Genomic DNA, 18,119 nt, shown 5'->3' with positions numbered 1-18,119 from the left:
AAAAAGGAATAAGTCCGAAAATAACCATTGGCTACATTAGTTACTCTGACCATCAGAGTAAGTCATGTCTACCAAAAGTGATGACAGACATTTAAAAATAAAACAAATAAAGACTGATCACTATCATCTGTTCAGCTCCAACGTTTACTTTGTGTGGGTTTGGATATAGGGCAAGAACAAATGAATTCCACTTAAGTGTCCTACTGTCCTTGTGTCTGGAAAAACACCGCACTGCCATCTCATGGTCAAGGGCAATTTGAAAACCTAAGTACTAAAGAGTACTGACCCTGAAAATCACTTGTGGGACAATTTAGCAGGGTTACACTCTTATTGCACTTCCACTTACAGTCCATTCACAACCAGTAGGTTGAGGGGTTTGATAAAATGACTAACCAATATGTACCCAATGGTGTCACTTCTAGAATTCACACTGAATACCAGTAAATTACAACAGCGAAACAGAGCAATATTCACCATGGATTTGACTTGCCTTCTAGACACACGTTATCATGATTTGAGACAAAGGGATACAAAAAGGTAACAAAAGTCTGGATTTTTTGTTTTATTGAAGCCAGGGCTGACACACTTTTCCTTATCTTTGTCGGCACAAAAAGCGAGATACCACATGGCCGCATCACGTTAAAGCCATACGATCACACTGAATATGTCCAGGGCACAAACACAGTACTCCATGTGGTTAAAAGGTGTTTATATCCTGAATAAAAAGGATTGGAAGCAAAAGCTTTTAAATCTCCTATAGGTGTATATTTTCAAGGGCTGAAGGCATAGCACTAAGATGATGTATAGAGCAGTGGCTTTTAACTTAACCTTGACAAATAATGATATCCAATCATCAAAAACTTGCAATTTGGAAATCAAGCAGCGTGATGTACTAGCCAAACATATTAATTTCTGTTCAGCTAATGCAGATGTATAGTAACTAACTATGTGGAGACAAACATCAGAGGAGTGAACTAGTTCATGAATTTCTAAGGAGATGCGCTGCAATGGACAGGTGTACCAGAAATGCACATGAAAAACTAAGCAACATTGACATGCATTTTAGTTTATTTGGATATTTTCTCCAAAAAGGTCTAGCTTTAAAAGTCTGGAGCAGATTTGACTGCCAGGGACATGTTCGTTATACCACTAATCCCAAAAATATGAATGCAATATTAAGTACATCATACTTGTAATTCATCAATACACATTCTAAGCAGGCAGGTAGAAGAGTTGCATTCTCTACTTCAAACAATAACATCCGGGGGTTCAGTACAACTCTCCCAATGAAAGTGATTATTTCAACATAAGATTAATACTCCTGGCTGTCACAATATTGTGCTTGAATTTCAGCAACAGATCTTAGATGCAAATTTCTGCCCAATGAAGATAAAAAGAAAAATGGAATCAAAATCCAGCCGGTTCTTATTCTTACAACAGATTAGTTAACGCAAAATAAAGTAGACTGCACACCTCTAGGTCTTGCGGTTTTTTCCCTTACAGAGCAAAAAAATAAGTTAGCCTGGCAACTCAAGTAGGGGTTAAGTATACGGACCACCTTAGAATGTACTTTGGAATGATAGGCGTTCCACGCAGGGCCAGGGGAGATGGTCACCTGGGAATCAAATCAGACTATTCTACACAAACAGAACACACTGATTGCTGCATCTTTGGTACCAGGTTCCAATTCTATGTAGTTTCCATTGTTGTTATAGGTGGTTTCAAAAGCCAAGTAGCTTCTCTTACAGTTTATTAAACCAATGTTACAATTGCTGATCTGCAAATTAACCATAGCTAGACTGTAGGTAGATTTGAGGGTGATCTAGTTATTTGTGATTAATCAAATAATCTTACGATTTTTACAAATTATTTGATATGGTACAGTAGAGTGGATGTAATTAACAAAAACATTGGCAGAACTAGGACAATTAAAAAACCTAGTAAGGACACACGCAAAGGCTGATAATATTGACTAAGATCTACCCTGAGTGAAGGCAGGGTGCACAGATGGACAAATTGTGAACTCTATGTACACTGAAGGCAAAAAGTCAACATTGCAAATGGGCACTGACGATCACACAAAAGATCTGTGGACATTGCAATTTCCTACTGGGCCACGATTTTTTACACCTACATCGTAGAAATCGGGAATGTTTAACCTGACCTGCCATACAGCTTGTATAAAAACATTTGAAACTGAAAAAGAACAGAGCTAAACTTCCTTTTTAAGGATAACCCATTTCATTAAAACCGTAGTATTTGATTTCCATATGATTTGGCCACACAAGTGAGTGGTTTAAACCATGCAAGTGTTCACCTGGGGGACACAAATACTCGAAACTTGTGGTTGCTTCTAAAAATCTGCATCTAGATACCTTTACAGTTTATAAAATGAAAGGCATTCTCATTATTGCTCAAGCGAACAATGTCATCTAGGCCACGGAAGTAAGCTACATTTATGAAATCTTATGCAAAGACCACAGACTTGTTATACAAAAAAATTGAACAAAATAAATTACTTGAAATGACCAAATGGACAACAACTTTTTGCCGTTGGTGGTACAGTGCATCTCCTCTTTAAGTAGACAAGCAGCTCCACTATGACAAACAGTTACTGTGCCAGGCACTTGGGAGTTATAGTAGGAAAGATGCTGCCCCCAAAACACCTCTAGCCAAAAGAGTGTTCCTTGCTAACTCTACACTTGCCAATCCCAACATTGCTCATTTTATCCCAGACATTTCTTCATAATCTTGTGAAAGAATTGCATTTTTGTACAAAATAAGACCAAAAGCTTGAATTGCAATTTCGTTGATATTTACAGAATCCTTAGATGACTAGTTGGACCTGCCATTTTATGGGCAGGCCACTGTTTGCTATCAGCTATCTGTATTTGTCACATTAGTGTCATGACATCAGTGGAGTTTAACATGTTATGAGATTAGCTATCTAAACCCTTTTTTAAATCGCAAACAGTGCAGAAAAAATAGAAAATAAAGATTTTTTTAAAATATATAAATACACCAGTATCATATCTCTAACCTTTTCCTTTTTTTTGTACATACTACATACGCTTGCAAGTATTTCATTTTTTTAAATGAATATATTTAGGGTTTAATTGTTCTTATCACAACCGCTTTCCTTCTATAAGATTAGCTGAACAAGAGGCCGCAGCACTTTTCCACTCTTTAAGCTTGTGAGGGAGGGTGTATCCCCTAGCTAACGGAGGGCTCGCTGACCAGGGGATTTGGCTGCCCCCCAAGGAGTGTGCACACATTACTTAACCGGACATCCCTTGCAAAAAAAAAATACACATTACAATTGAAGTAATAAGGATAGATACAGCCAAGTCCTCAACTTCCTCCTTCTCCTCCAAACCTCCACCTTTCGTTCTTTCCCCCATCTTACCAAAATAACCAATATATCTGGTAGCATCTCAAATTCATTTGGCAAAACTACTGTCTGCTGACTGATATACACATTGGGAATTTGGTCATATTTCATTTATGCTTGTGTGTGTGTTTGTTTTCCAGAGTATTTGCAGTGGACAATGCTGTTGTTGCGTTCACGCTTCGTTCTCTGTCGGTGTGTTGTTAGCTGTAACCATGGAGTCCGGTTTGCGAGTCATTCTATCCAACTCTGCCTGGACGTCAGTCAAAACCGGCTTCTGCCCTTGGAAAATAAAAGAGAGAAGAGAAAGTAATATCCTGTAGCTTCTGTGCCTGTACTAGAAATACGACATTGACTGTTATGGCCAGGCCAGCAAGCAGATGGAAACTGATGAGATGTGGCCCCATGTTACATTACTTCAGTTGCATCACGTGACAGGTGCACACATGCAAAAAACAATCATAAGACACTAAAAAAAAACATTCCATGCATATTCTTTCAGTTTTACGTCATTGGCTGAATGAGGCCAGTAGGACACAAGGCTACGCAAGTATGCTGGGACAATGGGCTAATTACAACTTCATACGGAATGGACGAACAAAAATGAGAGATAAGCAGTGAGCCATGGTACGTGCTTGGTGTCATTTAGGGTGGTTTTGTGCCATTTTGCAGCCAGAGAATGACACATTGTTAACAACTGTTGTCCCATGCATACAGGCCTTTCACCAGTTCCTCCAGTGGAAGAGGAGTCGAGTGGAACACTTCCCCTCCTCTAGGACCTGCCAAGAACTCCCTTTTCACCCTCTCTTTCTCTCAGGTTCTAGGGGTAAACTTCCAGACAACAGCATGGTCCAAAGGCAACAACATGAGGCAGTTAAACCACAGAGAAGCCAGTGACACCCTGGAGGGCCAGGCCAGAGGAGACCGTACCTGTTTTCTTGACAGATCCTGGAGATCCTGCTCCTGCAGCTCCGGTGCCTGGACTCCCAGGGGACCCAGTCTTTTTACTCAAAAGGCTGTTAAAGAAGTTGGCCAGCACTCCCTCGTTTGCTGCTGCTCCTGAGACACAAACACATGAGACGAGCATCCCTTAGGATCAGAACCATGAGATTTAAAAGATCTATTTCTTCCATACAATTCAGGCACGCAACAGTTATTACTGTATGATCATGGTATTCATAATTTCATTATTAAAAAAACATCAGTGCACACAGGATCATACTTTAACTGGAACACGATTTACATAATTCAATTCAATGCAGATGCATTCTTAGAGGATTAACTGTCCGTTTTCATATAGCGTATCCAATTCATGTCCTTGCCAACAGCAACCAACTACAGGGTAGGGGTTACAGGTCTCAATTAAATTTGGTTTAATTTAAGCGGATCTATTCACAGTGGTATGCACAGCTCCACCACTGAGCTTAATGGAGAAAATGTCAATATTTCTCCCCAAGCAAGGCCAGCGGAGGGAGGACTGCAGGAATCCATTGTTTATGGAATTATTTCAATAGCTACCTCAGGGGGGCAGTGGTTACACAGCAGTCACACACTTCCAACACCCAAAAGAAGTGTTGCCCAAATGACTGCCAGTTCTCATACAACAGTTTCCATGATGCTCTGTAAAAATACAAAGAAAGGGTGGGCAGTAAGTTCCAGTGGTCCAACTTACCCTTCATGTTGGGGTCAGGTTTCTTGACCGCGGTCATTGGCGAGACGCTGGCCACATTGGTAGGGCCTGTACGGCCAGTGGGTCGAGGCGAGCCAGAAGCAGTCCGTCCAGGAGATTCCTGAAACACAGACAGAAGACAGAGAGCGGAGTACAGTTGAGGCAATTCAAATTAATCATGGCTCCAATTGATGAAATGATTGTCATCCAACACTCATTTGTCAAGAAAAAGTGGTAATGAAAAAAAAAAATGAAAAAAAAAAAAAAAAGTGTGGTTGATGTTATCACACTTACTGTCGATCCTCTTGTTGGTGTGGCCGGCTGCTTGGCCAGCAAAGACTTCAGAACAGACAAAAAGAAAAATGGTGTGACAGTTCTATTTTCACTGAAATAATTGGGCCCATAAAATTCTGCATTTTTATATTTTATTTTCCAACCCTTGTAACATTCCCAGAAACACTTTCTTCCACCACAGATTATGGGCATAGTAGAAAGACATTGCATGGATGGATACTGTTAGCTTGATCTAACAGGGACTGACTGAAGCCCAGTACAAAGAGGAAGCGCTCTTCGCCCTAAGGCAACCACGTGATCTCTCAGAAACAAGACCCTTTCAACCAATTAGGCTAAAGCCCTGGGAGTTCTCAGGCTCCTGATTGGCCCGTGAGGAAGTACAGAATAGGAACCTCAGTCTTTGAAGTCCGCGAAAGGCTAATAAAATGAAACTGGCTCCACTATCCACAATCATAGCTTTGAAGAAAACCAATCATTTTTTTTCTCAGCTCACTACCATCTAGTGTGCATCTTTAGAAGAGGAGATAACATGGAATTGCAACCATGAAAGGCAACCCAGAACTGTGTGTTCTAGAATGTAAACAAACATACCTGTTGCTTCATAAGGAACACCTGCTCGTCCTCCGCGTTGACCTCCTTATCATGAACCAGCTGGAGAGAGAAGGCATGAATGTCCAAACAAGGGAGATGCATAAGGAAAATTTGTCAAATGCCAAATGTCCAAGTCATGTCTCTTATCCGTAGAAGTCTCATGATCCTACCTTCCGTACTGGAGGCTTCATGATGAAGTCTTCAAAGGGGTCTTCAGGTCTCACTGTTGTGAAATTTTCATGCAGAATTGCAATCTTCTTCTCATTGTCCCATCCAGATGGACTAGGAAAAGAAAACCGTTTTGTTTGGTACTCGAGCACTGACCAATAGTTTGTTACAATAACCATCAATGACAATACAGTACATGTTCATATAACTTCAGAACTCTCCACCAGTCATATCTTGTGAGGGCAAGTATCCTAATGTTTAAGAGCGTTGGGCCAGTAACCGAAAGTTAGCTGGTTTTAATCCCAGAGCCAACTAGGTGAAAAATCGATGTGCCCTTGAGCAAGGCACTTAATCCCAATTGCTCCTGTTAGTCACTCTGGATAAGCATGTGTGCTAAATCAGTGGTTCCGAAACTGTGGAGGGTGCGAGGAGGTCGGCAGGGGGACACACACAGGGGTTCCCCCCCCAAAAAATGTTTACATTTATAAAATGTTCAAAAAAATGTGAAACTCAGTCCAGCTCAAAGCTTACTCTTGAAAGTTGTAATAGTAGAATGCACAAGGTGCAATTTCACAATTGGGAAGTGCATTATCAGTTCCTCTTGTCATGTTAGTCATTTCATACCTTAGAGAGCTATTTATAACTTGTCAGAAATGTCCAGATCAACTAGCCCATGTCAGCTAACATTCTTTAACTTAGTTTCTTTTAGCCCATAGATATTGTAATTTTTTAGTCACTCAAATACATTAGACATGGCAAAACATATAGAATTGCATTTTTTTTTCAATTTAAAACAGCAAAATGTTCTTTGCACCACATAACAAAATGTGTAGAACAGTAGAAAAGTCTGTGTCAAGAACAGTAATTGTGCCCATAGAAATAGACGTGGGGCGCGCACAGGGAGAGCGTGGGATGTTCCCCAATGCAGGAAGGGGGCGTTAGTACATTACATTTGAATGGATTCTTGCAGTCTCTGGCATTGTGTTGCCCCTTTGTACATTGAAATGTTCCGTTTCTTTTGTTTGAGGCAACCAAAAGGCCAAATCACAAGATGAAAAATAATTTCCTCAATACGTGGGCACCTAACAGAGCATAACTGAGCATTCACTTACATCAAAATAGCATCCTTCTCCACCACTAAGGCAGGCGTGGTGAACTGGAAGTCGTATATTTTGTGCACTATGTATTTATATAGGAGGTCCAAGTTCTTCTCCTCTTTGACAGAGGTGTAAATCAATGCAGCTCCATCTGTCAGGTGGGGTTAAGGAACATGCAGACATGATAGGGCACAAAATTAAATAAAACACTTACAGTTGAAGTCAGAAGTTTACATACACTTAGGTTGGAGTCATTAAAACTCGTTTTTCAACCACTCCACAAATTTCTTGTTAACAAACAATAGTTTTGGCAAATCGGTTAGGACATCTACTTTGTGCAAGACACGTCATTTTCCCAACAATTGTTTAGACAGATTATTTAACTTATAATTCCCTGTATCACAATTCCAGTGGGTCAGAGGTTTACATATACTAAGTTGACTGTGCCTTTAAACAGCTTGGAAAATTCCAGAAAATGATCATGACTTTAGAAGCTTCTGATAAGCTAATTGACATCATTTGAGTCAATTGGAGGTGTACCTGTGGATGTATTTCAAGGCCTACCTTCAAACTCAGTCCCTCTTTGCTTGACATTATTGGAAAATCAAAAGAAATCAGCCAAGACCTCAGAAAAAAAATTGTAGACCTCCACAATTGTGGTTCATCCTTGGGAGCAATTTCTAAACGCCTGAAGGTACCACGTTCATCTGTACAAACAATAATATGCAAGTATAAACACCATGGGACCACGCAGCTGTCATATCGCTCAGGAAGGAGACGCGTTCTGTCTCCTAGAGATGAACGTACTTTGGTGCGAAAAGTGCTAATCAATCGCAGAGCAGCAAAAGACCTTTGCTGGAGGAAACGGGTACAAAAGTATCTATATCCACAGTAAAACGAGTGCTATATCGAAATAACCTGAAAGGCCGCTCAGCACAGAAGAAGCCACTGCTCCAAAACCGCCATAAAAAAGCCAGACTACGGTTTGCAACTGCACATGGGGACAAAGATCGCACTTTTTGGAGAAATGTCCTCTGGTCTGATGAAACAAAAATACAACTGTTTGGCCATAATGACCATTGTTATGTTTGGAGGAAAAAGGGGGAGGCTTGCAAGCCGAAGAACACCATCCCAACCGTGAAGCACAGGGGTGGCAGCATCATGTTGTGGGGGTGCTCTGCTGCAGGAGGGACTGGTGCACTTCACAAAATAGATGGCATCATGAGGAAGGAAGATTATGTGGATATATTGAAGAAACATCTCAAGACATCAGTCAGGAAGTTAAAGCTTTGTCGCAAATGGGTCTTCCAAATGGACAATGACCCCAAGCATACTTCCAAAGTTGTGCCAAAATGGCTTAAGGACAACAAATTCAAGGTATTGGAGTGGCCATCACAAAGCCCTGACCTCAATCCTATGGACAATTTGAAAAAGCGTGTGCGAGCAAGGAGGCCTACTCAGTTATACCAAATCTGTCAGGAGGAATGGGCCAAAATTCATCCAACTTATTGTGGGAAGCTTGTGGAAGGCTACCCGAAACATTTGACCCAAGTTAAACAATTTAAAGGCAATGCTACCAAATACTAATTGAGTGTATGTAAACTTCTGACCCAATGGAAATGTGATGAAAGAAATAAAAGCTGAAATAAATCGTTCTCTACTATTATTCTGACATTTCACATTCTTAAAATAAAGTGGTGATCCTAACTGACCTAAGACAGGGAATGTTTACTAGGATTAAAATGTCAGGAATTGTGAAAAATCGAGTTTAAATGTATTTGGCTAAGGTGTATGTACATTTCCGACTTCAACTGTATAATATTATATCTATGGTGGGGCCTGTCATTCTAAGAAAGGAGAGTTGTGTTTGAGTGGAAAGGATACACTGTAAGCAGAATTGTCGGATGTGGGACTGGATGAAGTCGAAGTGCTCCTCTCTGAAGTCGTGTTCCTTCTCTAAAACACTGACTGCATCACACTGTGGAGAGAAAGACATCATTATAACACTGTACATAGCCATAATGACATTTGAAGTGTCTCTATTCCTTTTAAACTTGTGAGTAACGTTTACTGTTAGTTTATTTCACTTTTGTTTATCTATTTCACTTGCTTTGGCAATGTAAACATGTTACCCATGCCAATTAAGCCCTTTGAATTTAACTGACAGAGAGAGCGAGACAGCAAAGTAGACGGCAATTAGGCTACAACTGGAGCAAGTAAACCATACCATCCTGAGGGATATAAAAATGGCTCGCATTAGCTCAAGCTTAGCTCACTTCGCCATGCCTCCCTTTCAGTCTCAGCCCTGACCCTCCCTCACTTCCGCTCTCCTCCCCTCGCTTGCAAGTTCCCCTCCTCACTCCCTCCGGGAAGGAGCAGTAAGACCCTGCAGGCAGGCCCCACCCTGTCTCTCACACACATATACACTTCCCCACAGTGACCACAAGATGGTAACCTTGACAACAAGGCTGACTGGCTGAGCATGACTCAGGGAATGCCAGACGAGCTACTTCCTGAAATAAAAAAATGGTAGTAGCAAAGACAGCAGGCCTGGTTAAATATGCAGGAGCCCATCATTAAATATACATACCCAAGTGCCACACTCAGTGGGACTTAAAGGTATATTTTGCAATTTGAGCAGAGGTTCTTTATCTACTTCCCCAGAGTCAGATGAATTTGTGGATACCATTTTTATGTCTCTGTGTCCAGTATGAAGGAAGTTAGAGGTAGCTTTGAGAGCCAATGCAAACTAGCGTTTGTACAATGACTGGAAGTATATGGTATCTGCTAACATGCTTAATCATTTAAGGTCCTAATCCAGGCACTTGTCATCTCCCGTCTGGATTATTGCAACTCGCTGTTGGCTGGGCTCCCTGCCTGTGCCATTAAACCCCTACAACTCATCCAGAACGCCGCAGCCCGTCTGGTGTTCAACCTTCCCAAGTTCTCTCACGTCACCCCGCTCCTCCGCTCTCTCCACTGGCTTCCAGTCGAAGCTCGCATCCGCTACAAGACCATGGTGCTTGCCTACGGAGCTGTGAGGGGAACGGCACCTCCGTACCTTCAGGCTCTGATCAGGCCCTACACCCAAACGAGGGCACTCCGTTCATCCACCTCTGGCCTGCTCGCCTCCCTACCTCTGAGGAAGCACAGTTCCCGCTCAGCCCAGTCAAAACTGTTCGCTGCTCTGGCACCCCAATGGTGGAACAAGCTCCCTCACGACGCCAGGACAGCGGAGTCAATCACCACCTTCCGGAGACACCTGAAACCCCACCTCTTCAAGGAATACCTGGGATAGGATAAAGTAATCCTTCTAACCCCCCCCTTAAAATATTTAGATGCACTATTGTAAAGTGGTTGTTCCACTGGATATTATAAGGTGAATGCACCAATTTGTAAGTCGCTCTGGATAAGAGCGTCTGCTAAATGACTAAAATGTAAATGTAATTTAACCTGTGTATCTGTGTCAGCGAGTAAACTGGCATTCACATTCCTTATAGCTCTGTAAACGGCAGCAGGTGGTGCAATGTAGTTCTCACTCAATTATCAAACTCAATGACATAATGAATTTAGAAAATACAGCAAATGGCCTTCCGAGTGGCGCAGCGGTCTAAGGCACTGCATGGCAGTGTTGTGGTGTCACTACAGCCTGGGGTTCGACCGGCTGTGTCACAACCTGCCGTGAACAGGAGTCCCATAGGGTGGCGCACAATTGGCCCAGCGTCATCCGGGTTAGGAGAGGGTTTGGCCAGAGGGGCTTTACTTGGCTCATCGCGCTCTAGCGACTCTTTGTGACGGGCCGGGCACCTGCAGGCTGACCTCAGTCGACAGTTGAACGGTGTTTCCTCCAACACACTGGTGCGGCTGGCTTTTGGGTTAAGCGAGCGGATGTTATTAAGGGCGGTTTTGCGGGTCATGTTCCCGGAGGACGCATGACTCGACCTTCACCTCTCCTGAGCCCGTTGAGGAGTTGCAGCGGAGACAAGATAGTAATATCACTAAATTGGCGAGAAAAAGGGGGTAAAATTGCAAAAACAAAACAAATTAAATAAAATACAGCAAATAGTCTGAAAATATGGAACGCTTAATGAAAGCAGACTAAGACATACCACACTTCAAATCCACAAAAATGAATATGAATAGTGCCTGAAGAGAGGACACTTCACTAATGCTCTGAGAGTATATTCAACAAACTTTACTAAAGACCAAGATGAATTCCCCAGGAGTGAAATAAGCCTTTCTTCCCTAAAGGCAGAAGAGAAATAGAAAAACAGTGAGCAGTGAAAAGAATACATTCACTCGTCCTCGTCATGACTAGCATGTGAAGTACTGATGACTGACAACATTGTGTTCTTTTAAAGCAGCCATTTGCCAGAAGCTCATGGACATGGAATAATGTGGTGCTTTCATGGGCTGAAGATGCTGCCTCACGGGCAACACTAAAAACCAGCAACTCAAGACGGGGGATGATCAGGCACCAACCGTGAAATGGACTGCCAGAGTGGAGCGTCAATGGTGTACTAGTTAGTTGTGGGCCCATGAAGAATCTGAGGATCAGTGTTATTTAAAATCTTTCAGTACAAAAACTGGTGCCTAAAAATGGCAGGCTACTTCTTTCAGGTACCTACAGTACCAGTCAAAAGTTTGGGCACAAACTCATTCAAGGGTTTTTATTTTGACTATTTTCTACATTGTAAAATAATAGTGAAGACATCTACTATTATTAACTATTAAATAACACATATGGAATCATTTGGTAACCCCCAAAAAGTTTTAAACAAATCTAAATATAATTGAGATTGTTCAAAGTAGCCACCCTTTGCCTTGACAGCTTTGCACACTCTTGGCATTCTCTCAACCAGCTTCACCTGGAATGCTTTTCCAACAGTGTTGAAGGAGTTCCCACATATGCTGAGTACTTGGCTGCTTTTTCTTCACCTCTGTGGTCCAACTCATCCCAAACCATCTCAATTGGGTTGAGATCAGGTGATTGTGGAGCCCAGGTCATCTGAAGCAGCACTCCATCACTCTCCTTCTTGGTCAAATAGCCCTTACACAGCCTGGAGATGTGTTTTGGGTCATTGTCCTGTTGAAAAACAAAATGACAGTCCCACTAAGCGCAAACCAGATGTGATGGCGAACCAAGCCAGATGTATCGCTGCAGAATGCTGTGGTAGCGATGCTGGTTAAGTGTGCCCTGAATTCTAAATAAATCACTGACAGCATCACCAGCAAAGCACCGCCACCCCATCAGAACTCGTCATCGATGCTTCACGGTGGGAACGACACATGCAGAGATCATCCGTTCACCTACTCTGCGTCTCACAAAGACACAGCGGTTGGAACCAAAAATCTAATTTGGATTTATCAGACCAAAGGATTGCTGCAAAGAACCATGAAGGCCTGATTCACGCAGTGTCCTCTGAACAGTTGATGTTGAGATGTGTCGGTTACTTGAACTCTGTGAAGCATTTATTTGGGCTGCAATCTGAGGTGCAGTTAACTCTAATGAACTTATCCTCTGCAGCAGAGGCAACTCTGGGTCTTCCTTTCCTGTGGCGGTCCTCATGGAGGTTTTTTCGACTGCACTTGGAAGAAACTTGCAAAGTTCTTAATTTTCCAGACTGACCGACCATGTCTTAAAGTAATGGACTGTCGTTTCTCTTTGCTTATTTGAGCTGTTCTTGCCATAATATGGACTTGGTCTTCTACCAAATAGGGCTATCTTCTGTATACCACCCCTACATTGTCACAACACAACTGATTGGCTCAACTGCATTAAGGAAAGAAATTCCACAAATTAAATTATAACAAGGCACACCTGTTAATTAAAATGCATTCCAGGTGACTACCTCATGAAGCTGGTTGAGAGAATGCCAAGACTGTGCAAAGCTGTCATCAAAGCAAATGGTAGCCATTTGAAGAATCTCAAATATAATTTGATTTGTTAAACACTTTTTTGGTTACTACATGGATTCCATGTGTTATTTCTTAGTTTTGATGTCTTCACTACTATTCTACAATGTAGAAAATAGTACAAATAAAGAAAAACCCTTGAATGCGTAGGTGTGTCCAAACTTTTAACTGGTACTGTATATTTCAAACAGACAGCCTCAACTTACCTTTGTGCAAACTATTAGCACTGGAATGCCCAGGTTGTGTGTGAGTACATTTTCCCCGAGCGGTAGCACCACACCCTCGTCATCCCCCCCTGCTGGGGGAGCCCGTCTCTGGGGAGAGGCTGGGTCGGCTCCCTCCGGCTCTGTGTATTCCTGGAAAGCCTTCACCACTGTGGGGCAGACAGGGGACGGCCGAATTGGTTAGGCCAGTCGCAATGCACCTTTTTCATTTGGAGGATCAATAATCTTTACAAGATTTATTAACACAGGTTGTATAGAGAGCATATATTTTGTTCTTATTGAAATAAAGCATGCAGGACAGCATCACAAATGGGTACTCCATAACTAGGGCCCTGAGTTTTTAAAGACCAAGTGATCTGACATGGAATAAATGTAGTCCCTGTTCCCCCAGACCCAGCCATTCTCACTGAGCTCCAGAACTCGCCGCACCATGTCTGTAGAGACATTAGCTGATCTGACAGCAGCTCCTCTCCTGCCTGCTCCACTACCCAGACTGGAGAATAACTCCCACTGTGTTTTACACACATAACTAACCGTCTGCCTTAGTCAAGGAGACAACAGCCCATCCATCGTCTAGCTATTCATGCCACTATGTGCTGTTAACGCCAACTAAACAGAATATCAATGACAATTAGCTTCTCCTGGACTTTCTACAGGACTCAACCCTAGAGACTGCAGTTGATAGATAAGTAAACAAGTGCAAAAGCTTTCAGAATGACTCGCTAAGCTTTTAGTACGACTTGCTAATATATTTACACTCCAAAGAGCTTAAGTAACATGATGGATCCATATATTGCTACAGCAAAACAAAACAAAGTCTAGGTCTATTTGTCTATTTCGGTATAAAGGAGAAGCATAACTCCCAATAGGGCACTGCTGCAGGCATCTGTGTTGGCAGTCTGTCCCCTGTATGCATCCCAGAACAGCAGCTGTGAGCAGTGGTCTGGGAAGCCACTTCCCCTTCCTCAGGAACCTTAGGAATGTGGTTACAGCTAACCCAGAGAGCCAATGTTGCTATAGCACTTCCCTCCACCAGGAAGAGAACAACCCTTAGGGTGCTGGGCTGCCTGGCCTGGGCCCTGTGATGTAAACTCCAGCTTATTGGGAACAGGGATGGGATCAGACTCCCTGTTCAGGCTCTGATCTGTGCCAGCTAAAGCTACAGGGGGCCAGCAGAGCCTAGACGCAACAGTCTCAACTAACAAAAACAAACCAAAAGATGCAAATGTGCAATTTCCCTAGTGTAACACTACGGCATTTACTCTCTTGGACAAACAATTGTCTCCAAAGAACTCAAATAACTGGGTGTACAACAACAAAAAATGCCTGGCTCACATTGTGTTCTTCAAGGAAAACATTCTTAGGCAGGCACTTCTCAGCCATTGAGCTTTGTTTTTTCTCCTTGGATATTTTTGGTAGACTGCCTTGGTGGGAGTGACATACATAGCTTGGGCCTACATTTCTTACATAACCCGGCTGAGCAGCAAAACGTCTTTCGTAAGGTAATAACAGAAAGAAAGGTGCAGTGAAAGAGCTTGAATCGTCCATCGTTCGACTTTGCCCACTTAACCGTTCCAGTACAAACATGGGTGGGGCCAAATAGCTTCACAATATAAGCATTAGCCTAGATATGATAATGACCAATTTCAAGCGTAATTTCCATTTTTTCCCTGCACGACCCTTCAGCTTTGTGGCCTATAACGCAGAGACATATTCCTGAATCCTGATAATGACAGTTGTTAATAGAAAACTGTTGATCTGTGTTATTTCAGTGCATGATACAGCAAGGAATGGTTCCGCTACAGAACACCATCAAGCTGCTCCAGTTTCAACTGAGCCAGAATATCCTGCCCACTCGATATCCCTTCCATGCTTAGACTCAATCTGGTGTCAGAAGAAACCATGATGCAACACTGCTGCAAGGGCGCCTGGACCTGGACACCCCTCCCTTTAGATATGTCGCACTAGTCTGACATGTGCAGTGATGACATCATTACCGACATCCTGAAAGATGAACACTGCCTGGATGATATGCTACTCTGCTAGATTGGAAAGCTGTAACTGTTTGTGGGTGGGCGTGTATTCAACAAGAGAGTTTAGCAGGGAGCATATGCCAGCCTGGCTACCTGTGTTAGATATCAGCAAACACCATTTGCCAAAAATCAGGCCTCCACTATTGAACAAAGTAAAACGTATTTACTAGTACAACACAATCCACAATGAAAAACAAGGCTTGACAACTACGCAAAGGCTTTCCTCCCTATACTGAGAAAGAAAAGTCAAACCAAGTCTTCATCTGTCAAAATTATGTAATTTAGCCTACAGTATAGATTCAGTAAATCACTTATTTATTGGTCCAGTAGAAGCATTCAGATTACGCAAAATATTCAATATTTGTGTAGAATGCAGTAATGTGCTACCTTACCTCAAAGCTTTTTTGCCTACAGAAACATCATCCTTCTGCCACTTCCCCTTTCACACATTTCAGTTTGTAAACAGTTAGGCCTAGTGGTTCTCCAATCATAAACATGACACTTAAGTCCAGAGTAGTCATAGGCCTACAGTTGATTGTTTTTGTCATCAATAGTGAACCTATCCACTAGAATTATTTGAGCACATTAAACATGGCATTGGTTTAATTTTGGAATGCAAAAAAATCTAACCAATCTCTAAAGCATCTCCAAGCAGAGTAACCTTCAGACAGCCTGCTCAAGAGAACCTCAGATAACCCCCGGCTCTTGTAAGAGCATGCAACTTCAGAGCACAAAAGAGCACTTCATGATCATTTCTAAAATTATCAGGAGGGAGCATTCAGTACATAAGACACAGTGATCTAGGCTTTTGGTCGTCATGACTGAACACAGCTGATAATCATGGGCCTTTCTGATGACCTACAAACTACCATGACCATGTGTAATTTTATCCTTCTGTGTCTGCCATTCCCTTTAGTTTAAATGAAAAACCAGCCAGCATCCAAACTGTAGCCTAAATGTGTCATGTAAGCATACATCTTCGTTGGCTCTGTCTGGGGATGTTCACTATGCTTCAGACACTTGCCAAACAAAACCCATATCATCAGCTCCACGTGCATCTCGCAACATAAAGGGAAGCAATTATCCCCACCTCTACTGTCTGATTGCCAAACAAGCACAGCTAAATGTTGGGACTGGCCTTTGCTTGGACAATCGTCCCCACAGACACTGTCGCAGCGGCCAAGGTGAAGTAGATGATTCAGCACTACTTACTCCTCTGCTCCATCTCTCTCATCTCCTCCGGCGGGATCTTGAGCTTGTCCACATGATCACGCAGCACGCTGGCCCACTTCTGGAGCGACTCCATGATGGTCCAGGGTCTTGACATGTCTGCCACAAATACTGCCAAGCTGTCGTTCAGTGACTCTGCTGTCACTGCAAACTTTAGCAGGCCTTTGTGATACAAGTCCCCATCCAGGATCCACACGTTACAGCGTGTAAGGTCTGCCAATATTCAGAGATTTACAGTCACGCAAAAAATAACATGTAGCCTAACCCATGTACTGTTGTATTTTTTGCCACTGGAACAGGGAACTTACCATCTATGTCCTCATCGTGGACATTCAGATACAGATACTCTAGGCCTCTTCCTTTCTTATTGTGCTCTGCTCCTTGGAGTTTTGACATAATCGTTGTTTTTCCTGACCCATCCTCACCTGAAACATTTCCGCACAAATGGGTTAATGTCATGTTATTGTTATGATTTGGTTTATTTGACTGAAGACAACATTTATTATCTGTATAATGTTATATGCAACCTCTCCCTTTTGATGTGATTACAAGTTACTGAAGGCTATGGATCTACACTTACCAAACACCAATATGTTCTTCCCGGATGGCAGCTTAGAACTTGAACGTGTTGAAACCTCACTGAGAATTGAAGTCCTGAAGGGAATAACAATGCAATTAGTTTGCTAGCTTGCTATCACATGATGCAATTAAGTAGCCTAGGCCTAACACACAGCCTACTGGTAGGTGTCTGTTTGCATGTCTGTCTGGCCAAGTCCGTTAGCTAGCCATCACTTGTTACGCTAATTAGCCTACCTTGTCAAATGAGCTTTTGAGTGTCAGCTAGTGTCAGCTATATTTTAGCTAGCTAGCTATATTTTTTAAATTTGGAATATTTTATAAAATAAGTTTGACTGGCTTGGAAATATTGTAGCATAGCTAGTTATGTAGCTGTAACTATCAAGGAACAAAAATGATTGTGGCTAGCTGGAAAGCAAGCTAGTTAACGTTACATTCTTTGGTCCTGCACAATCAGACGACAATAACTTGGCTAGTTAACGCGCCTGTTATTAGTATTGATTTGGAGTGTATATTGGTTAGCTTGCCTAGTTAGCTATAAGGTTGGTTCGTTTGTTATTGTAACTGGTTAGTTATGTAGCCACACTAACTAAAGCTAAGTTTTGTAGCTGAACGTTTGCTATCGTAACTACAGTACGCGTTAGCAATAACTGTTTTGAAGGCATCCGGGACCGTTTTGATGAGAGCACCCGGCAGTGACAAAGCACATTAAACAAGTTAGTAAAAAGCTTTTTCGTTACAGAAAAATAGCACATTGTAAATCACGAGTACTTGAACTTGCCATAGGTTTTGTCCTTCCTCGTCTTCGTTGCTATTTTCCATAGTGTCGCCTGTCCCGGCTGCGCCCAGGTACTTCTTCTCCAGAACGGGAGCCATCTTCTTTCTACAGCCACAAAGAGAGAGGCGCGACTTGGGCGCCCTAGGACCTTGTTA

At 42.4% G+C, this 18,119-nt stretch overlaps 1 protein-coding gene across 3 annotated transcripts; it reads right to left on the bottom strand.

Moving 5' to 3' along the window:
* Nucleotides 1-547: 547 nt before the first annotated feature.
* LOC106561980 (cytoplasmic dynein 1 light intermediate chain 2-like) lies at nt 548-18,119 on the bottom strand. Of its 3 annotated transcripts, none has more exons than XM_014126480.2 (13): nt 17,968-18,119; nt 17,191-17,264; nt 16,919-17,035; nt 16,593-16,823; nt 13,330-13,496; nt 9,092-9,185; nt 7,223-7,358; nt 6,113-6,224; nt 5,943-6,002; nt 5,352-5,396; nt 5,061-5,178; nt 4,319-4,447; nt 548-3,670 (listed from the first exon to the last, which is right to left on the bottom strand). In XM_014126480.2, exons 1-13 carry the CDS (start codon nt 18,060-18,062, stop codon nt 3,564-3,566), a joined length of 1,485 nt encoding a protein of 494 aa, XP_013981955.1. In that variant the 5' UTR covers nt 18,063-18,119; the 3' UTR covers nt 548-3,563. The 3 variants fall into 3 exon arrangements, with proteins under 3 accessions (XP_013981955.1, XP_013981957.1, XP_013981956.1); XM_014126482.2 differs by having other exon boundaries at nt 548-3,665; XM_014126481.2 differs by lacking the exon at nt 5,352-5,396.

This window comes from Salmo salar, chromosome ssa11, assembly GCF_905237065.1.
Source record: "Salmo salar chromosome ssa11, Ssal_v3.1, whole genome shotgun sequence".
Taxonomy (NCBI): domain Eukaryota; kingdom Metazoa; phylum Chordata; class Actinopteri; order Salmoniformes; family Salmonidae; genus Salmo; species Salmo salar.
The sequence above is the reverse complement of the archived record's forward strand: the minus strand, read 5'-3'. Positions and strand labels throughout refer to the sequence as shown.